This window comes from Poecilia reticulata, linkage group LG9, assembly GCF_000633615.1.
Source record: "Poecilia reticulata strain Guanapo linkage group LG9, Guppy_female_1.0+MT, whole genome shotgun sequence".
Lineage (NCBI taxonomy): Eukaryota > Metazoa > Chordata > Actinopteri > Cyprinodontiformes > Poeciliidae > Poecilia > Poecilia reticulata.
In genome coordinates, this window is record NC_024339.1 from 8,851,919 (window position 1) to 8,875,432 (window position 23,514).

The window sequence follows — 23,514 nt, forward strand, 5'->3', positions numbered from 1 at the left end:
CTCTGATTGGCTAAGCAATGTAACGAGATCCTCTGATTGGCTAAGCAATGTAACGTGATCCTCTGATTGGCTAAGCAATGTAACGTGATCCTCTGCAGCAAGTGATGACAAAGCAGGGCGTCATCACGACTTTACACAAGTGTGTCTTTACCTCCGCGGTCGGCAGAGGCTCCGCCGAACCCCTGAGACCGACTCACCGAACCCCTGGGGTTCGATCGAACCCAGGTTAAGAACCACTGGCTTAGATGGAATGGACAACATGTATTGAGGCCATTGTAGATATTAAAAACATTTCTAAAAGGACAAAATTTTCAACAAAAAACAAAACAAAATTTTTTTATGAATCTCATAAATTATCTAGGAAAAACTTGGGAGTTTCCAGAGTTGCTAGTAACTAGTTACATTTACTTAAGTAACTTTTTTTTTTTAATTCCCTTTAGGAGTATTTTTACTGCGCTGTACTCTTTACTTTTACTTGAGTAACTTTACTGTGGAGTATTTCTACTCTTAGTTGAGTAAAATTTCTGGATTTTCTACCCACTGAAAGAAAAACAAACAAAATTCACCAGACAGACACAAACCTGCAGTTTTTGATAAAGTTTTTACTGAAAGAAACTGATTCAGAAACATTTTCTTTTGCCTGATTTTTTTTTGGTTTTTTTACTTATATAAATTATTGTCACTTTGGTCCTTAAAATACTTAAATTTCCACTAAAATTTACATTTTGATCTGTGTGATGATGTAATATTTAAATATTTCATGATTTGATCAGTTTCTCAGTATTTGAGTAAACTTTTTACCAAATACTTTTTTACTCTCACTTGAGTAAAAGATGTTGACGTAGTGCTAGTCTTACTTGAGCACCTTTCTCTGGTTTGTTACTCACCTCTGGGAATTAGCAAAAGTCACAAATTAGCTAGAAAAAACTCAGAAATAATGAGACTTTAATCAGACTTCAGAAAACCTAAAATCTGCTTTTATTTAATTTACTAAAACTTAATAGTGAAAGCATGTGTTTCTAAAGCGAGTCCTGATCTTATTGCGGAGGATAGAAGAAATAATTTTTATTTTTTATTTGAGCACAAATAAATTTGCTATTATTTTAATGACCTAAAAAAAACAATCTTTAATTCTGCAATTTTTGTGTCTGCAATAACTTCATCCTTTCTTTTCTTCAAAATAAAAGCATTTATTTGTTTAATAAAAATTATTGTTGGGAACTGAAAAATAATTAAAAGTTGTTTTTTATTATTTTTTCTATTTTTTTTGGCCCACAATTACTTTTGACTTGATGCTTTTGTCCAAAATTACAAAACGTTTGGACACCATGGCCTTTAAAGCTCAGACTCGTTTTAACGGAGGGTCAGTGAATGCAGCATAATCCAGCTCATCTCGCCGCTGCCAGACGGTTAATCACTTTACAGAGTCTTAGACGCTGAACTGTCCGCTCTGGAACTGGTTATAAAAACAGAAAAGTGAATATTTTAATTCATTGCTACTTTCTCTGAATTACACAAACATCTAATCTTCAGTAGTCGAAGCTGGACTGAATTATTTTTGCTCTGATTAATTAAAATGTAGTTTATTATTTGTGAAATTTTATTTCTGGGATTTTCAGTTTTTCCAAAAATAAAACGAACATTTAAGGTTTGACAGAGGAACTTTGGGTAAATAGAAGAACAAAGTCTTAAAGCACATATGTATCATTTTTTTCCTGTTAGACATGAAAAACTACAAACTTCAACACTTTTCCAGACTTTATGAAAACTCTTTCCTTTCCAGCGTTAATCTGTAATCTCATAATCTGCATCGTGAAAACGTCTGGGATCATTGCATTTGATTGTTCAGCTTCTCAAACCGTCTTGACTATTTTTCTGTTTTTCCATAATTATTTTTAGAGCTACAGAAAAATAAAAACCGCAGGATGTGTGTGTAATCCCAGATTAAGACATTTGTCATCAGATTAAATCTCTGCCTCTTCTGTTTCAGCGAGGAACTTCAATTTGCAGAAGTCTGAGGCCATGCTGCGAAAGGTAACCCATTATTAAATAATCTGCAGCAAATTACACAAAGGAGCTAAAAACGAACGCATCGTTTTTATTAATTAATCTGTGGAGGCACACCTAGCTGCAGGCGAGGCTCTAGATTATAGCGGGCAGAGGGGGGTGAAGGTTCACAAAGTGAGTCATCACTGCACCCAGAGGCAGATAAGACACAGACAAGAGATTAAATAAAGACCTGTGGCAGGTTAAGATTACCGGTTGCATCATTTACAGCTAATCTGCCTCCACTAATCTGCAGGACATGTGAAAATCCGCCATGCTAATGCTAACGTTTAAGCTAAACACAAACAAATCTTCTGTTTCAGCACCTGGAGTTCAGGAAACACATGAAAGTAGACACAATAATCACCGACTGGCAACCACCAGAGGTAAAACGCAAAAAACAGACCCTGCTGCTGCGTTTCCATCAGAGATAAAAATGTGAAAATGGAATTTATGATCAAGAAATTAGCTTAATTTTAACAAAGTTGATGGAAAAGTTTTAATATGACGGCGAATTGGGATCATTGTAGATGAAAAACAACTACATAGAGCAAATGTATGCAAGAAACTTAGAAAGTTTGAGATTAATCTAAGAAAATAAGGAAATTTCTTTGTCTTAAAAGATGAACATTTTGGAAAAAAAAACTAAAATGTTGAGATTGCCATAAATTTTCAACAAAAAAAACCCTTAAATTTCAGTTCCAAGTAAAAGAAATTGCTATAATTTGCTTAGAAAATTTGAAATTAATGTCAGTAATTTTTAAGATAAAATTTCTGACTTCAACAAGTTGAAAATTTGTTAGAAAATTCCCTAGAATTTCTATTAATCTCAGAAATTTTCAATAAAAAGCAATGAAATTTCTGAATTTCAAAAATCAAAAAATGGAAATTTTTGACTTTGAAAACTTGTGAATTAGAAATTTTGAGATTGATCTCAGAAATGTTCTAAAAGAAACAAGAAATTTTATGAGCTTCAAAAGTCAAAATGTGTTAGAATCCTCCAACCAAAAGTTTAAAATTTTCTGGGGGAAAAAAATTCCGGAATTTCTTTTGTAGAACTTTTTTTTCTAGCAAATTTTTGACTTTTCAAACTCTTCAAATTTTTTGTTAGAAATGTACTCCTTTTTTTCTCCCTACAATGGCTCTAATATGCCGCCATATTTTTACGGAAGTATGATGTGGTTTTTCTGCCATATCGAAATAGATGTGTGATTTAAATTTATTTCATATTTAACTGTGTTTTTTTTTTTGTTAGATTGTCGTTTTTACTTTAGCAGAATATAGACCAAGATTTGCGCACATTTGTAATGGAAATGCAGCTTCAGTTTCTTCAAAAACCAGCTGTGCAATTCAAAATGGCTGCCCCCCTGTAGGTGATAGAGAAGTATCTCTCAGGAGGAATGTGTGGCTACGACCGCGAAGGCAGCCCCATCTGGTACGACGTGATTGGACCCGTGGATCCCAAAGGACTCTTCCTGTCTGCGTCCAAGCAGGACTTCATCAAGTCCAAGATCAGAGACTGCGAGATGCTGCAGAAGGAATGCAACCTGCAGTCGGAGAGAGTAAGAGCAAAGGATGCTAACGCTAAGGCGGTACCCTGTCCAGAGGCTGCTATCTTAAAGCATGGAAACGCATGACAATATATTAGGGCATAGAAGATAGAAAAGAGGAGAAAATTTCCACCAAAAAACTAAAATTTCAAATTAATCTGAGAATCTTTTTTAGAAGACATATGGAAATTTTAATAGCTCAAAAAGTCAAACATTTGCTAGATGAACTCAGACGTTTCCAGATTAAGCTAAGAAATAATAATAATAAAAAAACTAAGACATTTCCGAGTTTGAAAAGTTTAAAAATTGCTAGAAAAAAATCTGAGATTTTAATCTGAGAATTTTTTTGAGAAAAAAAACGAGGAGATTTCAGAGCTCCGAAAGTCAAAAATTTGAGAAAAAAACTCAGGAATTTTGAAATTAATCAGACATTTTTTCCCCCTGAAAAACATGGAAATTTTCTGCATTTGACACTCTGAAATTTTCATATTTTTTTCCTAGAAAATATCTGAGCAAACTCAAAATGTCGTGAGATTTTTAAAACAAATATTTGACTTTAAATTCTGGAAAAAAAAGGAAAAAAATTATAGAAAATTCTCAAATTACTCTGATAACTTCTGAGTTTTTTGGAAAATGTTTTGATTTTTTTTTCATTCCAATTAGTGTTTTTGTTAATTATTTACTATTTTCTCCACCATTTGTTCAATTAGAGTATCGATAAATTAAAAAATAAGCCTAAATGTGGTTATGTTGTGTAGTTTAATGTTGCAAACCACACTTCTTTATGTGATTGGTGACCTAAAAACTGCATTACAAATCAGAATATTTGTCAGAGTAGTTTCTGGATTTGTGGCCCTAAAAAATGAAGTAATAAGTATCTTGACTTTTATTGCAATAGTAACACCATGTGATCCCTTTTTCTCCATCATGTAAGTTTTGTTTTTATTATTATTCTGTGTTGTGTTTTAGCTGGGCAGGAATGTGGAGTCAATCACGATGATCTACGACGTTGAAGGTCTGGGACTGAAGCACTTATGGAAACCTGCAATAGAAACATATGGAGAGGTGCAAAGAGACACAAACTGTGTGATTCTCTCTTAAAATGAACAATCTGCTGATTTTCTGCTCCGTTTCTTCTCCAGATCCTCCAGATGTTTGAAGATAATTACCCAGAAGGCCTGAAGAGGCTGTTTGTAATTAAGGGTAAACTTATTTTTAAAAAATAAATAAAATTATAAATGATTAAACTAACTACCCAATTTATAAATAACAATATATTTAGTTTAGTCTTTGTACATTTGATAGTTTAACAGTTCATAGTTCAGGGTTGTAAAAAAACACATAAGAACCACTTATTGAAAGGTTTTTTATTTTATACCTAAAATTTAGGTATATTTTTAACCATTTGTTTAATTGAGAAAATCCAAATAAAGTCAAACTTGTGCTCCAGGTATGCTTGCAACATATTTATTACTTTACATTGTTTTCTATTTTTCCCTCCTTTTAGCTCCTAAACTCTTTCCTGTGGCCTATAACCTGGTCAAGCACTTTCTGAGTGAAATCACGCGGCAAAAGATCTACATCCTGGGGGGTGAGAAGTGGACATGTCACTCCAGAGCTTGTTTAAATTAAATATAGGATTTGTGCTGTGATGCTATGTTGTTTTATCGTCTTTTAAATTGTTTCATGTTGTTGAAAGGCCATCTGAATTGCAAATTAGCCAAGGCTGTTAATGTTATAGTGTTCTGTTTTTGTTAATACTCAACCAATGCAAATAAACAAGAAAAAAAGAGCTGTACAGTATCTCAAAAATATAGCCAATAATAATATTGCCGCTATTTGAAATTGAATTTTATATTGGCTGGGGATGCAAATAATGAATCAACTTACCATTAGTTGATGATTAATGGTTCATTTGATTAAAATTAGTTCCAATAGATTAACTATTTATGTCCGCATAGACCGGTTTTTTTTAGTGTTGTAGTTTGGCCTCCATCCAGCAGAGGGCGCCGCTGGTCATCCGTAAAGCCGAGCCATAGCATAGATACAGAAACAAAGATGACGGCCGTAGTAGAACAAAAACTGTCTAAACAGAGTCCGATGCGAGATGAACATCTCACCTTATGCGGTTCAGTTTTGAAATATAAGCAGTCTACAAGCTCCGTAAGTTTCACCATATTTTAAATACACAAATACAGCATATTTTGACAATATTTCGCCCTATAGGTTATGAAAAGACGGCCGACTCTCTTTGTACAAGAGAAAACTCAGGGTTTTAAGAAAAAGGCGGCATATAAATTAACCATAGACTATTGACGAGATAAATCAACTTCATTAATCGATACCTTTCATCCCTAATCCTGACCGATTTAATACATTTAAGTGTCAGCCCTCCCTCTTATTTTGTAAACTATATAATCTGAAACTGTTTCTAATTAACTGGAGTTAAATGAATCAGTCACGCAACTGTCAGACTCTGCGCAACATAACACTGAACTATTACACTTGTGCAATAAATACCATAAATCAAAACACCACACGGTGTCAAACCACGTGGTATCACTTAACCATGTGATACCAGCATATCGTTCTCACTGCTCACATTTTTACATCTTTTCACGGACTAAACATTTATGTTAAGAGGACCTGAACGTTTATTCATATTGCATTGTAAGTGTAAACACATGCTATGCTGTTTTGTTTTCTTCTTCAGGAAACTGGCAGGAGGTTTTACTGAAGTACATCGATGCTGAAGAGCTGCCGGCCATTTATGGAGGGACGGCCACGGATCCTGATGGAGATCCTCGCTGTCGGACCAGGGTGAGTCAGCAAACCTGCTGCTGATTATTTCATGCAAGCTGTGGCTGATAAGTTGGAAAAGATAAGGATCCAGAGCAACTGAAAAAATTGATATCTGGCTCATTGATTCTAGGAGCAGCGTTTGCCCTTTTAGTTTCTAACTTCCATTACATTGTGGCACTTTTTCCCCAGTTGGTTTTTTGTTTTGATCAGTTTTAGGTACATTTATAATAATTGTAGCATAAATGTTGGCCATAATCTAGCATTTTCTCAGCAGATTCAGCCATTTTAACCTTTCAGACCTTTGATACCAACTTATGGGTTTTCTGATGTTGATTAAATATCAGTTCTTAATTACACCTGCAGTAAAAATGGCTTTCATCAACTTCAGTAAGGTTATCTTGACTTAAGCTGACTGGTGTACTCTGCTCTGTCATTGTTCAACAGGCAATAAAAGACAAAAAGTAGCAACTAAAAAGGCCATGCGAATGCAGAGATTTTCTAGAAACAAACAGAAACCGTGGAAACAACTGGTAACAATTTGAACGGCAGCAGCAGAGCCCTCTTTTCAGTCGCGTTTTAATCAGTACTGGTGAAAAAAAGCATTTGGGTGCCGTTTCCACATGTTTGTCACATTGCAACACAAAGTTCACCCGGTTTTATGGAGCAACACAAAGTGGAGCATAATTGCGAAGTGAGGGGAAAGTATTTCGAATAACTGCTGAATCCCACCAGGATGTCTTCCACTGAGGAGACTTTGGGTTGGACTCTCCAATCTCTGGTGCTGAGGTCACCAAGGTGGGGCACAGGGGACGTATTATGCAAACAGTTTAGATGTTTTTGTGCTTCCATTTGGGTCTCTGCTGCTTCTAAAAACAGCTACGGCATTAAAAATAACCCCACCAAGCTGGGGTTTTTTTGGCAATAAGTTAAAGCTTGTAACGGAAAATGAACCGTTACAAAAAGTTTTGGAATGTCATAAATCAGCAGGCGCTGCCTAGTTACCTAGCAACCCCAGAGCAGAGTTCCAGCATGTTTGGTCAGCTGGTTTTAACCTTGTCTGGTGTGAATGCACCAGTAATGTAACCTGCTGAAACTTTCCCCCGGACCTCTGTGTTGGTTCTTTGGTCTCCAGGATGCTGTTTGTTCGCTGATAAACCTCTGAGGTTTTCACAGAACAGATGATTTATATTGAGATTAAATCACATACAGGTGGACTCTGTTTACCAGTAAGGTGACTTTTAAAGTAAGCTGGTTGGACTGGGGTTTATTTGAGGAACGAAACAATTTTGAAAAACTTGTAGCATTTCTTTTCACTCCACATTTACTGATTTTACATAAAATCCCCACAAATACATTTAACTTTGGCTGTTAAGGGAGGAAATGTTATAAAGCTTAAGTGTCTCTAATATGTTTGTAAGTAGCTGTAAATGTCATTGAAAAAGATAAAATCTTGACATATTTTGCTCTAAAATCTGTTTAATTTAGGGAGGAAAAAATGGAGAAAGCTTGTATAGCTGTTTAGGACTCTGGGTTGGTTTTCCGGTCTTTCGTTTTCAGTTTATTTGGAAAAACATCTGTGATGCTGACTCATCTGTGCAGAACAGACTTTAACGACGTAACCTGAGACGATTATGAGTCCAGAGGGAAGCAGATGCAAATTTTAAGTGTTTACAACAGGCTGCCTCTTCGAACATTAACTCAACGGTGCTGCTGCTGATATGAAATCAGTAGCAGGTATCAATATGTTGCATATAAAAAAAGGGTTTTAATGTTTTTATCTGTTTTTTTCAAAATCTCTTTCTCTTTCTTACTATTTATTCAATGTCACATGCTGTTTTTTTTGTTTTTTCTTAATTATGTAAAGCACTTTGAAATGCCTTGATACAAGTAACATTTGATTGATTGATATAAAACAAGGGAAACGGTTGTTTATTAAATATGTTGTGACTGGATGCCAGTCTGATTCCAACTTCAGCCACTCAGCCTGCTGTAGATTTAAAAAGATGAAATAAATCAAGTAGCTGCTTTGGATTGTTCTGGATATGCATTTACTTTAGCATGACTTTTGTCTTTTGCTCATCTAGTTTATTGCGGCTTTGCTTTACTACATTCTGCCTGGTGCACATGAAATATTGCATATTTACATTTGACTTGCAAAGTTTGGTTTCTGCTAGCTCTGTAACCGCCACATTTACCTGTCCTGACAAGCACCTTAAACAAAGAAATGAATCTCCATGAGCCATCCTGGGAACCTAATCTACGTAAATCTCAGGATTAGAAAATGTTTGGTTAATATTTAGGCTGTTTTAATATAAAACACAACAGGCATGTTTGGCATCCAAACCAAAATCGTCAAGAGGAAAAACTTTTTCTCCTTTTCAAAAATGAAGTGGCAGCACTTAGAGTAAACAAATAAAGTAGTTTGTTGTTGGTTATTGTAGATGCAAAACTTTTACATATTCAGCCTGTGACAATTTAAACTTAATTTGTATGATAAGTTAAAACAAACTCAATAATTTCCATTTGCATTATTTATGGTTTTTCTTTTCTCTCGCTTTCCACCAAAAACCGGAATGTAAAGCTGTTCAGTCTGGTGCTTTTGCCTCGACAGTTTTGCTTAGTGACGTCATAATTCCTTTTATTTGTTGTTTTTATTTATTTTGGATAGTTAAAATGCATTCCACTTAAATGTTCATTAGAGTTTAACGTTCATTGATCCTTGAAAATGTGTTCTTGCATTATTTTGCCATTATCATTAAATTAAATGGAAATGGTCTCAAAACAACAATTATTATCGTTTATCGCAATAACTTCTGGAATAATTACTTGTCCAGCAACATGTATCTTGACAGCGTTGGCACCGCCTGTTCCTGCCTGCTCTGTAACGGACCTGACCAGTTCGCCTTCATGCTGCTGCTGTGCCGCTTCGCTTTGCTGCAATAGGAAAAGCAAATCAATAAAAATCTCCCTGGCAGATCAGATTCTCTGTAGCTGACGCGGTGAAGGCATGGGCCGGTTTGAGATCCTCACACTGTCATAAACATAACGCCATTTCATTTTATTTACACAAACATTTAAAGTAAAACAATATGTTGTGTTTCTGCTTTTTGTACAGTTACATGTAACCTAAGGAGTGAAAATGCAGTTTTACCTTCTAATCCACAACTTGCATGTTTTACACCAATATTGCATTTTTTTTTTTTTTGCTAAGCTGAATTTAAGAAATTTATATATTTTAACAATATTATTAGTCAACCTTGTTACGGAATTTCATAAAGTGCAATCTTCATTCCAAATTAGGTTTTTTTAAAAAAAAAGGATTTGTCAGAAAAACCCCTGAAGTTTTAACAGTAATCTCAGAACTTATTTTCTGAGCTCCAAAGGTCGGATATTTGCAAAGAAAAAACTTAAAAACTTTTATATTAATCTCAGAAATTGTCTAGAAAAATAAGAAAGTTACTGAATTTGAAATCGAAAATTTGCTAGAAAAAAAATGCAGAAATTTTTAGATTATCTAAATTTTTGACTTTTCAGATTTTGAAATTTCCATTTTTTTCTATAAAATTCCTGAGTTTAATCTCTGTGTTTTTGGTGGAAACTTATTCTTGAATGCCATCATACAAACCACCCTCTGGTTCTGGCATGAGCCCCACCATCTTTGTTTCTGTATCAACTGGCTCCCCTTCAGGATGGCCAGTGATGCCCCCTGCTGGATGGTGGTCAAACTGCAACACTGAAAGAAAGTTCAAGCAGACGTTATAAGTGAATTGACTGGAACTAATTCCAATCTACTAAACCACTAATGGTGGATTATGTGTTTTCATCCTCACTCTGACATGCGACTCCTTGATCAGGTAACTGGCCCATGCCTAACGTAGAGCCAACCCAGTAGAAGCTGCTCTGTGATCTAATCGTAACACTGATTCATGTTTGTGGATGTTTCTTCAGATAAAAAATTGGGCCCAAGACAGATGAAGAACACGAGGAAATTCATTTGTCTGCATTCAGGATGTTTGGGATTAACTCGGCCTCTAAATGTTCTGGGTTTAGCTTCTCGCCGGTTAGCTAGCTGTGTTTGGTGATGTTTTGGTTAGTTTGGGACCTGATCTCTGTTCACATGATGACGCACCAAACGCAGCATCATCTAGTCATTGAGCTTACAGCACAAGGTGGACATTATTAGAAAACATTATCTGTCACGAGGGTCAAATTTAACTTCTAGGTCTGTTAAATGCACTTTTATAATCCTTTTAGCATTCATGCATTATTAAGCAACTGTAGTAAATATGTTTTAGTGCTTTTGTTTCAACTAGGTAAGCATAAAGCAAATAATTTGATAAATAATTGTGAACTGCAGAAATCAAAGTGCTACTGTTATTTAAGTGACTGCAGACTGACGTGAAACGAATGTTTTTGTGTGTTTGGTTGGATAATTGACCCTTAAAATATTAAATTATCATAAAAACACCTGATTGGTTTTAAAAATTCGCCAAATATCTTTTTTTTTTTTTGTTAATTTAAGAAGCAGAAAAAATAATTTCAAACAACAAACTGGTTTTTAATTGGAAAGTTTCTCTACAGATGAAGAAGAAAAACAAACATATTTAGCCTAAGAATTTATATTTTTGTTTCTTAGAAAATGTCAACGTTTCAAATGAATCCAAACATTAACATCTTCCTCCTGTAATTATTTTTGAACTAAGGGTCACAGATACAAATGGCAAACATCAGAAATCACTATTTATTTATTTATTTGTTGTTTTTTTTAACTTGAAAAACTTTGAGCCTTATGCATTTTTGTAAGGTATTTTATTTTATTTCTTCCGAGTTGGTTTTAATTGTGCACAGTTTATTTAATGGGAGTATTTTAAACCTGGACAGCCTTCAGTTTGCTTTGCTTTAGTCTGTTTTCTCCATGTTCGTGTGTCCAGATTAGGTGGCTGTTTATGTTTGTGACCTCATGGCGCAGCAGCTAAAGCCCCACAAACACTAATATTGCTCTTTTTTTTTTTATTTGCTTCTTTAGGACACCAGTTACATAAATAAATGTGATTTAAATCATTTAACTTTACACAGTATCTTCACTTAATCATCTTTTCCAGTTTATTGATATTTATTGATGCTTTCATTGAACAAACAGTGGAGAAAATTGTAAAAAAAAAAAAAAAAAAAATCCCAACAATACTGACAGTTTTTTTAATGTTATGATTGGGAATTTATTATGACGACAGGCCTGTGGCAATAAACCAATTAATTGTACAATAAATTAAAACTAGATCAATAATTTCCATTTGCATAATTTATCATTTCTTTTCTCTCTTTCCACCAAAAACTGGATGATAAGTTTTCAGTCTTTGGTCTCAAGTAGCCTTTTATTTTGAAGGGCAGTTTTGTTTACAGAAACTTTAATTGATTTTATATTACTTAAATTATCTCAAAGGAACTGTATTATCGTTTATAGCAATAACTTCTGGATCTTCCAGTAAAATTTATAGTTAAAGGCCCAGACAACGTTGGATGAAAATGATCATAAAATAACAATAATTTATGATCCAGTCCTCCAGTCCAGATTACTTAGTTTTCACTGACACTCATGTATCCACATTGCGTAGGCAGAGTTCACATCAGGAACAATGGCCTGTCCTTTTAGTTGGGTTTATGTATTATTCTACACTATTCTGGTTTTATTTGATTGATTTTTGTGTGAATAAATGTGAAAAAAGATCCTTTCTGTGCTCGGTGTGACCTGCTGTTCAATGTCTAAATAACATGGTTTCAAGCAGTCAGACAAAACGGCTCCGTAAGTCGAGACTCGATTTCTTCTAACCTTCTGCTAACCAAGTTTTCATTCCCTGCATTTTGACCGTTTGTGAATCTTGTGCAGATAAACCATGTCGGACCAGTTCCTCCTTCCTACTACGTGCGGGATCACGTCAACGTGGATTACGAAAACTGCCTGACCGTCAATCGAGGTTCTTCCCAACAGCTGGACTTTGAGATCTTGTTCCCAGGCTGCGTCCTCCGGTCAGTGTGCTGATGGGACGTCTGTCCATTTGTCCATCCGTTTGTTCGTTCATTTTCTTACGCCCTTGTCCCTCGTGGGGTCGGGAGCTAATGGGACAATTACGGATCAATTTGAAATTAAACATGCATGAAGAGAAACAATCCTCCATCCTTTGACTGGATACAAACCAAACAAGCTTGTATCCAGTCAAGCTTGCATTTTGCAAGTAAAATGGGGAACCGCTATTTACTAAACTGAAATATTTGGAAATGATGTTAAATGTTTATATTTATTTTATTTACTTATTTTAACTTTTGTAGTTTGCTATGCTGGGACAAACAAAATCCCACTCCGCAGGCGATGTACCAAGTATCTTAAAACCAGCTGGCCAAATGTGCTCAAATCCAGTTGGGTTGCTAGGTAACAGGCTGGGCGTGGCTGGGGTTGCTAGGTAACAGGCTGGGCTTGCCCGGGCGTGGCTGGGGTTGCTAGGTAACAGGCTGGGCTTGCCCGGGCGTGGCTGGGGTTGCTAGGTAACAGGCTGGGCTTGCCCGGGTGTGGCTGGGGTTGCTAGGTAACGGGCTGGGGGTGCCTGGTGTTGCTAGGTAACGGGCAGAGTTCCCCTGGGGTCACTAGGTGAAGGTTAGTGTCTGTTGATTTGTGACTTTACATTCCCATTTTCCTGATTCGATAAAAATGTCAGCTTGTCAGAAAACAACCAGGCATTAGTTTTTAAAACACTCTGGTTGTTTTTAGAAGCAGTAGAGACTCAGATGGAAATATAAAAATGTCCAAGATGTGATTTTAGCACATTACGTTGCCTTTAAATCAGGAGCTTTGTGTAGGTTTGGAGTTCATGTTCATCTGGAGTACCAACAGATTCTTTTGTTTGGGAATATTGATGCCATTACAGTTTGTATTGATGTTTCCCATCTGCGACTCTTTAAGGTGGCAGTTCGCCTGCGAGGGCGCAGACATCGGCTTTGGGGTGTTTCTAAAAACGAGAAAAGGTGAGTGGAAGAAAGCGTCTGAAATGCAGGAAGTGATTCCCAGCCAGCGGTACAACGCTCACCTGGTTCCTGAGGACGGGTCGCTGACCTGTGAGCTTCCAGGAGTCTGTGAGTCGACCGACTGTTTACCCAAAATCCCCACAAGTCACCAACTTCCCCTTTAAAAGGCTCCACTTCCTGTTGAACAGATGTGCTGAGGTTTGACAACACGTACAGCATCTTCCAGGCCAAACGGGTCAGCTACACGGTGGAGATTCTGCTGCCGGACCAGCTCCAGTCCCAGCGGGAAGCCCAGCCCAACGGGACCAGCGACCAAGACGCTCAGACTCGGCTCTGAAGACGAGTTCAGGACGGATTAAACGATGGAACAAGCACAGCCTGACGTACTTGATGTAAATAGAACCAAGCTGCTGTCGCGGCTTTAGCTAAAAGTCCAGTTTGACGCTACGGCTCGGTACTTAACTCTGTTTCAAATGTTTTGTTCAACCAAAAATTAAACAGAAATGATCTCAAATTATCGTTTTTTTTTTTTTCCCTCTATTATGTAAAAAAAAAAGATAAATGAATCATTAAGTCTGACTATGAGGAGTAACAGTGGGAAATAAATACGCAAAGATGGGTTTTGATTTAAAGTCAGAAATTTATTTTTTAAATCAAATTTGAACTAATGGCGTTCCACAAGCCATTTGTCAAAACATTTGAGTTTGAAGGATTAAATTTTAAATAAAGTGAATTTATTTCATACGTCAGCCACACAAAGAAAAAAATAAAATAAAATGACAGGAATAAAGTCATAAACTTTATTCAGGTAATACTGCAACTTTATCCTCATATTATTATTACTTCTATTTTTATTTTCCTAACGCGGGTCTATTTCTGTCTATTCATTTTAAGAATGCTAATAAATGGAAGTTTTAATTTTTCATAAAATGTTTATTTTTACAGCCATCTGACTGCAGACTTGGTAACATTTATTTCGAGTCTGTTAGGTTTATAAACCCAAAATGTCAAATTTAACTGCATTTATAGACAATCAGTGATTTAATATTATGCAATATTCATATATTTGCCTAAAACTTTTGCAAACTGTTAATTAAAAGCAAGCAGGGAGTTTACAGCGTGACGAACATTAATGTTACATTCCTAATTATTACTGAGGGCCACTAGTTAGTTAACAAATAGTTATTTATATATGATCATTTGTATAAAAGTTGAATCATACGCTTCATAAATACATGTGAAAATTATTCAAATTTAAATTAGATGTAGGGAAATAAATAGGATTAAATTTTATTTTCACAAGAATCGATCATTTAATATTAATAAAAATAATAAACTAATATTGTTTTTAAGCATCAATTTGACAGAATGGCTGTTTGAACTGATCTTCCAATTGTTCGTTCCACCAGAGCATCAAAATGTATCAATATATTTGAAGATATGATTGAATGTCATTATTTTGTAAGTTTTATATTTTAAAACATTTTTTGTAAATTCTACATTCGCATCGCCCATTTCTGGTTGAAAGCATCTATAAATATTCAGTATTTAATCATTTCACAATCTTGATGATCAATAAATGATCAGATTTATCCATGAAAGTCAGTGGGAGGGCTCAACACGGCTACGGACGACCTGATTGGTCTGCAGCTAAACGTCTGTGCATGTTAACCAATCAAATGTCAGGATCTATAAAAAACGATACCTTGGCTATAACTAAATTATTTTACAATTAGCTGTAAAATAACTTGGTTATGTTACGATGGTAATCAATTAATTAAAATATTGTTTAATTATTTAAGATATTTCATGTTTTACCTCTTATAAAATTTTCACTTGCTGGAAATTTTTAAATTTGTAGAAAATTTCTGAGATCTCATAATTTCAGATTTTTTCTACCAAATTCTTGACTCTTTAAACTCAAATTTCCTTGTTTTTTGTGAAAATGTGTCGCCCCTTTTTATATTCAAGCCAAAGAACTCACATTTTCTAGAATTTAAATTAAATACATTTAACTAAAATGTATTTTAATTTGAGTAATTTAATTACTGAAGTTAATTCTAGTTTTATTGATTTTCATGTTTGTGTTTAATACATTTTTAATAATATAAATATTCTATTTTTATTTAAATGTATTATTTTTTATATAAACTATTAAATCTATAAATATTTGATAATCATATCTGAATATTCAGACACTTTAATCATCTCCATTTGAGACATTTTAATTTATTTTGGAGTTTTAATCGTCACTGTTTTAAAATAAATACTTTTATTCCACTGTCATCTTATTGGACTTGATGTAAAAGTTAGTATAAATACGATTTATGGGGATTTTCCCACTAATTAACAAATAACTAAATATGTTTTGTATGTATAAAGTAGATATTGATTTCTTACCGTGTAGCAAAACAAGCGTTCTAACATTTAATCACAATATGGACAAAGTTTGAATTTTTGTGTACAATGGCAAAGATATTTACATCTCGTCTGAAGTTATTGAAATTAAATGTCATGTTGTTAAAATCCTGACGATTTTTAATTCCTGGACTTCAACGGTAACCAACTGTCAAACATTTTCATAAACATTCAGTATAATCAACAGTTTGTGAGAAAAATAATCTTATTTATGCATTAACTGGTGTTTCTATGTTGAATTAATAGTATTATACATTCATAGTGTTGCCTGTTGAGGTAAAAGAGTTTAGTTGTTTCATGTTTATGCAGTCAGATAATTACTGGATGTAGACTGAGGTCAAGATGAAATCCATTTTTCTCAGCAATACTTAATTTATTCCAAATTATTCCTGCTTTTGGCTTCATGTATGTTTATTTTTGCAGATTAATTCAGGTGTTATTGTTTGACTGTGTGTGTAATTAAAGCTGGATTCAGATTTTTATACTGGACTGGTCATCATTACCTAAATGTTTCATCATTATCCTGAAACTAAACATGGATATTTTTGCTCTTTAAAAACATGGTGGCCTTTTACTACCTGGGATTGTAAGAGTAAATTATTTTTAATTTTGACTTTTCAAACTGAAATTTCCTCATTTTTTGGTGGAAATGTAATTTTTTCCCCAAAAAACTCAGAAATTGAGATTCTCAAATGTTCTAGAAAAGTTTCAAAAGTTGAAAATTTGGTACCGGAAACAGATAAATCTCAAGTTTCAACAGCCACATTTTTGACGTTTGGAAATTTTCTGAGTTTGAAAAGTCAAAACATTTCAGACTCTTTTTTTATTTATTTAGAAAACTTCTTAAATCTCAAAATTTTAGTTTTTTCTAACAAATTTGTGGCTTCAAACAAATTTTTTAGCAGAAAAAAATAATTTCTTTTTCTACATCTATGGTGTCATATATTCCCAACAGTTTCATTCCCTTAATTATTTTGTCTGGTCAGAATGAGGGAAACTGGGTTGCAGGAAGCTGAGCTTTAGGATTACAGGCAAAATAACTGAATAACTGAACAATAAAGACTTTGATTCATAAATATTTTATGTACAAAATATTGTTACAAGTATATTCAACATATGTCACATTATGATATTTATAATTACATAAATTTACTCAATTTCACAGTACATACAGGAAAAAAAAATCACAAATCTAGTGGATTTTGTGTACAATAAATACATGCTTTTATATTTTTACAATTTTGCTGTAAGCAGAGTGCAAGTGTTCAGCTGTCGCTCCAGATGTGGCCAGTAGGTCTTCAACTCACTGCAGACTGTTCAGTTTAATAAGGTCTAGGCGGATTTCGGCAAAATACGGGACTCTAGAAAGGCCACATTTGTCTCGGAAAGAAACTGAAACACCAAAAAAATGCGACTCGCTGAACACTCGCCATCCTTGGCACGTAGTCAGCGCACAGGAGCGCAGAACTAAACGATGTACGTCATTCGGTCTGATCAATGCTGCAGGTCCGTTAGAGAGACCACAGTGGTGGGCACCGCTACCTAAAAAGCTAGCTGCGCTAACCCCAAAGCTAAAATGCTATGCCAACAAGGTGTTCAGCAGAAGCTAATGCTAAATTCAACCATGTTTACACTCACTGTGTGACATGTTATGTAACCCTGAACAGTCAAATTTAGTACACAACTAGGACAGGAAATGGAACTGCTGCCGAAACAGTCTTGACTCACTTCAAAATAAAAGCATGAATACAAACCTCCGACTACCTGATCAATTCTTAAGTTGATAACTAAAACTTTGACCCAGATGCTGAACAACTGAAAATTTACAAGAGCCAAGGAAATGAGCAAATATACTAAAACGCTAAAAGAAAAATTAGCACTTCTATTAGCAGGTTAGCCAACGTGTTGCCCACCACTGCAACACCGTATGAATGCATTTTAAGGTTACACCATCTGAGTCGCTCTTCAGCTTGTGGAAACTGTAAATGCAGTGAAAAAAGCTAAAAGTCTCTGTCAGTGGTGAATCAAACAAACACCAGTTTACTGTAATCTTTCAAAGTAAAGTGAGCTAACCTTGGCAGCTAACCATCTGTTTAAGGCTTTGTCACAAATGAGAACTTGCTACATCATCATAGTCCTGTATGATTTTTGCACCATCAATCACCAGCCATTCAATGATTAGAAGCAACAACGATTGGAGATGACACACTTCCTGTTGGGAACAGAATTAAAACATCTACTTCCTTTAAGACACATCTGGTGCTACGAGTGTTGATCGATGGATTTCAGCTGTAAAATCAGGCTTGAACCCAACAGGGGGAAGAAGAAACCATTTGCTACTGAATTTTCAGATTCATTTACGAAGAGTTTTCTTTCATTATCCCCTCATATTGAGTCCAGTGTCAGAATAAATGGTAGTACTGATGGCACAAGAGATATTTATGAGGACTCAAAGCAGTCAAAAGGTGCATTCACACCAGCCCTGTTCAGTTCGATTGAATCCAACTCCAGTCCATTTGTCTAGAAAGTCCGGTTCGGTTGGGAGGTGCGAATGCTAACCGACCAAAAAAAGCGAACTCTGGTCAGCTGAAAAACCTCGGCCTGAGTTCGGTTGAAGTGAACTGTGGCGCAGTTCGAATGCATATGTGGCTGCGAAGTGGACTGGAGACAGATCCAAAACCAGGAAATGGACTGCAACGCAATGCATTCTGGGTAAATGCAACCAAAACAAACACATTAGCCTAGCGCTAGCTGGAGAAATGGGTTGTTTTTAGCCAGACAAAAGAGAAATCCTAAAACTGAAAAAATCTGATGCCACTCCATTTTTGTTTACATTTCATGAAGAAGGAAGTTGCGCTCATTGTCATCAGAGGTTCTCGTGTCGTTTCCTTCTGTGGTTCATGGTGCAGCGCCCCTACAGGCGAGGAGGGGAACGGGTTTTTTCGATTAGTTTGGATCATTTGACACTGAAAATATAACAAATGTTGCAATTTTGGTTCCCAATCAAATCGGTGTCTAAACACCCCGAGTTGCCTGTTATTAAAAAGACCTGCTGTTTTTTCCTCTTAAAAGCATTTTTTGTAGTTAGCGTCCACTGCTAGCTGACAAACATCTGTTGTGGGATTTTAAGATGTTTGAAAATGCGCCCTTTAAATTATGTTTTATAAGTAGCAAGTTGAATTGCCATATACAGTCAGTAGCTGCATTTGTATTACAAATATGTGCAAATCTGTCAATTCACAAACAAAAATGAAATTAAAATCACTTGTGAATCAGCTCGTTCAGACGATAAATCATTAAAACTCATGGATGTAAACAGTTACATGAGATTTGACGTTTCTGCCAGTAGTAACATCCGGCTGTTGATCATGTGACTCATGATGCGAAATAAACCAATTTTAATAAAAACACCATCTTTTCATTAAAAATCTGTTTTTTTTTTTTTTTTTTTGTCAAACTTGGTGCGTTTCCATTAAGATAATCTATTTTCATAATTTAAATGTGCACAGTTTTATGGTTAATGGAAACAGAGCTAGTGAATATTTTTCAAGGGGAAACAGAACAAAGCATTGGAAACTTTCCTGGTTCAAAGTAAATTGATTTCTTTTAAAACTACATCAGTTCTGCATCTGATGTTTAGGAACATTAGTAGCCGTTGATTGTTTTAAATAAATTGGCGTGTTTCCATTAAGCGAATGATTTTTCATGATCTCAATTTGCACATTTTTGGATGGAAACGCAGCGACCACTCAGTCCTGAGTCAGAATCGGCTCATCTGCCCTCCTCCGCCGGCCGAGTTTCGGACTTCAGCTTCACAAACTCCTTGGCCACCTCGTCGGCCGGCCGCTGGGACAGGATGCGCATCACTGTCAGGCCCGTGTCGTCGGTGTGGACGCGCGGCCCGAGGGGACACCAGCACACGCAGCTCTTCCTGTCGGCCACGTCTCTCAGCTGCAGCACGGCCAAGCCGACCACGCGGTCCGCCCGGCCGAAGCAGTAGTCCTTCACCGTCGCCTGGAGCTCGTAGCAGTCCGGGGACTCCTTACCCAAAACGCTGCACAAGCACAAAAACCAGCAAATAACCAGAAACTAACGTGACGCATTCGTGAACGCGCGGCGGTACTTACAACTGGAAAGTCTCGTTGAACTTTGCGGTCCAGCTGTTGTTCTTAGATTTCGTGGTGAACTTTCGCTTCTTGTCGGCCAAAAAGGGGCCGACCATGGAGACCTCGACAAACGGACGAAACATCCCGGAGGTCTGCCACTTCATGTCGTTCACCGCAACGACTGATGGGACAGATGGGAATGCAGAAACAGGAAATTAACAACAAGAAAGCAAACGAGGAAAAGAACTTTAGCATCCAATCCGCTGGACTGATGGATAAATTATTATTCATGAAGAGCCAGACAAGAACAAATCAGAATTACAATCATTTTCTCCATCTGTCGTTGTGTTTAGCTCATTACATCGGTACAATTCTTTCCATTAATCAGATTTTTTTCATTTCAAATTACTCAAATAAACTTCAGTGGCTGTTACTGAGCTTGTTCCTTTATCGACTGAAGCTAAAACTGAGTTGCTTTTTATCCTTTTTTTTTCTGTTTTGCTGTTAATCTTAGGTAGAACTGCAGTCCGTTACCATAGCTACCGCAACAAGAAAGTTACCAAAATAAAAGCATAGAACCTTAATGGTAGTTACAATTAACTTCCTCTACTGTTCATTAGTACAGATATGCTAGTGTTAGCATTGGATAGGGGAGCAAATGGGAAGCTTAGGCTGGTCGCCCTCTGGGTTGCCCACTTTCTCTACCATCCAATATGCTAGCATGACCCCTGGATAGGCTAGCATTAGCTTTGTTATCCAATGCTGGTCACACAGATATTTTTACTTTGAAGAAAACTTTATCTATAAAAATGGTTGTCATACAACGTCAGCGACATACAGAGTGTGAGTGTTGAGATGTGCTGCCTACTAAACATGCATAGTCTTCTATTTACTCAAGAAAGGAGAACCGTCTTTGCCGCTTCCTTCGTTTCAGAGGCTTCGTAGTCTGAACTTCAGTAAAGACGTTTAAAGTTTCGGTGGGATAAGTTCTCACCCCTGACGTTGATCTTGCGTTCCTTTCCGAGCAGCATGTCGACCTGCAGAACAGCCTCTCCGATTGGCTTCTCCACCCCAGAGCCTGAATCACAACCAACAATACCAATATACGTTCATCATGGCTTCCAGAACCCATTTTATCATCTTCAGTTCCCACTTTAAACTTATTAAATATCCTGTCGTCCCAACAGACGTTGGTAAAAACAATGGAAAACAACAAAGAAACTCTCCATTTCGCTGCGGTACGAGTCGCAGCTGGAAAATGTTAATCAGCAGAACAAAACAAACCCTATGAATCCCCAACACCAATAAGTTGCAGAAAGCCTCACCTCTGTCGGGTTTAAGCTTCTCATTACCAGTGATTCTGATGCCAATCCCATCATGCACTGAGACAACAACAGATCAAACAAATAGATGATTTTAAGACAAATAAATCACACAACCAGCGTCAGACACATGCGGAGTGTGTGGGATCACCTTGGGAATGCTGCGTGGTGACGAAGGTTTTGATTAGTGCGTCGGTGCTCTGGGAGTAGAGAGAGAGAGCGTAGCGCAGAGAAGCTAGCTCAGGACTTTTCTCCACGAACGCCTTCTTGAGCCCGTTTCCTCCAGCGTGGAAGTATTGCTGATTGGCAACAGAGGAAGGAAACGTTTCATTATCTTACGCCTTTCTGTCAAATACTGTAAATTAGTCTATTGTGGCAGAAGGTTACACAAATAAGCTGGTGGTTAAATTCATAGCTAACTGTAGGGCTATGTTGAGTGGGTTAAAGTATACACATCCAATTTTATTGTATTTTTCTATTGGAACTTTATGTAAAACACCAACTTTGAATACTTTTGTAAGGCACTGTAGTTTCTTTCTAATAATGTAAAATGTTTGTTTCTGCAGCGGCAGTTTTTATTCATAATGCCAATTTTGTTGTATTTTTACACTTTTTATTTGTTAAAAAGTTACATCAATAATTGACTGACTATATTAATGCTAAAAATGGCTGAAAAAAATTGGGTTTGAAATATGATCAGAGTGAGACATCTCTGATGAAATTCCAGAGATGTCTCACTCAGAGATGTTGGTGAAGAATCAAAAACAGGTAAGGTGGACGGCTGCGTCTGGAGAACTGGTTTCTCCATCTTTCCTCTCACTGCGTCTCACCAGTGATCGAGTTCAGAATGAGGATTTGTGTTACAAAATATCTTCGGCATGTAGAAACTCGACTGAGTGAGTGCTCTTAGCAACAAACTATCTTTGATGTATACTTTGTCCGGTAACCATGTCAACAAGAATTCTGGCAGTTGGAGAAAGTTAACGGCTCTAGAACATTCTGAACGGACTTTATGGCTTTTTACCTTGAAAATCTTTCATCTATTTGAGCTTTTAGAAGACATGTGGTTTATTATTTAGCTAGTAATTACTTTTCTAATATTTCAGTTTCAAAGTCGTTCTGAGTGCAACAATAAAATGAGTGTATGATTCACTTTTTCCTGAGCGTTTTAAAAACAACGATGGCAGATGGATGAATAAATTTCGAGCTCTGTCTTAGTTAAGTTGGAGTGTTTGTTAAACCGACCTTGATGGTCTCCAGTCCTGCGTCAATAATCACACATTGCTTAGGAGTCAGAGTTTTAGCCTCAGCTCCTCCCTGGAAGACAAAACAGACAAAACGTAAATAAAGCAACACTCAAGATAAAATCAGCAGATCCACAAGTTAGAAATGCAGTCAGAAAATTATTTATCAGAATGAGGATTTACAACAGAGGTGTTCAAAGTGCGGTCTGGGGGCCATTTGCAGTCCCTGAACTGATTGTTTCTGGCCCCTGATTTCAGTTCAAGAATGATACAAATTTACTCCAGGTGGTTGTCGTAGATGGGGAGTTTTTATTTTTAGTTGGGGCAAATTGAAATTTTACAATAGAAAATGTTAGCAACAGCAGTTATTTCTGCTGTTGCTAATTTTTTTTCCTAGAAAATTTCTAGGATTAATCTAAAAATGTTGGAGTTATTTCTAGCAGGCGTTTGAAAAAAAAAAAAAAAAAAAAAGCCTTGTTCCAAAAGTTTGAACAGCCCTGCCTTGTTAAAGTATTCACACTCCATTTATTGCATTTTAGTTTCTAGCCAATCAGAAAGCAGTGTAAATTAAAAATGTCTATTTTGAGGCTTTTTAATTTTATTTATCAGCAATTTATTTATTTATTTTCATCAGTAATTATTAATAAGGTCTAATTAGGCCCCAGAAACCTATCAGAGAAATAAATGCCTCTGACTGAAGCTTTGTTACCTTGAGATTAGAGAGTCCTTTCGCTGCTGTGAGGAGCTGAGCTCCCTGAAAACAAACAGAGAAAAAGATTTAATCTGAAAGTAATTTATCCCAAACACACAAACAGACAAATACTTAGAAAAACCTTTGCAATATCCTGGAAAAGCAAAACAGTGACATGACAGCCACCAGCAGGGGGCAGCAAAGACTACGGCTTACACTTCATACAGGTATAATGCTATAAAATAGGAAAACAAACATTAATTTGACTTTTACTCAATTTATTTACTATTGATAAATGAATACATTCATTTAGCATAAAGC

The 23,514-nt window shown here is 36.1% G+C and overlaps 2 protein-coding genes across 15 annotated transcripts in view; one reads left to right on the forward strand and one right to left on the reverse strand.

Moving 5' to 3' along the window:
- LOC103469793 (SEC14-like protein 2) overlaps positions 1-14,586 on the forward strand; it is a 25,302-nt gene extending 10,716 nt beyond the window's left edge. Inside the window, exons 3-12 of the mRNA XM_008417722.2 lie at positions 1,991-2,034; positions 2,370-2,432; positions 3,420-3,608; positions 4,566-4,661; positions 4,739-4,799; positions 5,104-5,187; positions 6,310-6,416; positions 12,283-12,422; positions 13,351-13,520; positions 13,601-14,586. Coding sequence (XP_008415944.1) covers positions 1,991-2,034; positions 2,370-2,432; positions 3,420-3,608; positions 4,566-4,661; positions 4,739-4,799; positions 5,104-5,187; positions 6,310-6,416; positions 12,283-12,422; positions 13,351-13,520; positions 13,601-13,749 — 1,103 coding nt within the window. The 3' untranslated portion in view covers positions 13,750-14,586. The remainder of the gene's footprint in view (positions 1-1,990; positions 2,035-2,369; positions 2,433-3,419; positions 3,609-4,565; positions 4,662-4,738; positions 4,800-5,103; positions 5,188-6,309; positions 6,417-12,282; positions 12,423-13,350; positions 13,521-13,600) is intronic.
- A 4,707-nt stretch (positions 14,587-19,293) lies between these two features.
- unc13ba (unc-13 homolog Ba (C. elegans)) overlaps positions 19,294-23,514 on the reverse strand; it is a 144,217-nt gene continuing 139,996 nt past the window's right edge. For all 14 annotated transcript variants that reach the window (XM_017306831.1, XM_017306837.1, XM_008417733.2 and 11 more), the window contains 7 exons: positions 23,212-23,256; positions 22,504-22,575; positions 21,410-21,557; positions 21,262-21,318; positions 20,931-21,014; positions 19,958-20,117; positions 19,294-19,884 (listed from right to left, as the gene is read on the reverse strand). In XM_017306831.1, the coding sequence (XP_017162320.1) occupies positions 19,602-19,884; positions 19,958-20,117; positions 20,931-21,014; positions 21,262-21,318; positions 21,410-21,557; positions 22,504-22,575; positions 23,212-23,256 (849 nt within the window). In that variant the 3' untranslated portion in view covers positions 19,294-19,601. The remainder of the gene's footprint in view (positions 19,885-19,957; positions 20,118-20,930; positions 21,015-21,261; positions 21,319-21,409; positions 21,558-22,503; positions 22,576-23,211; positions 23,257-23,514) is intronic.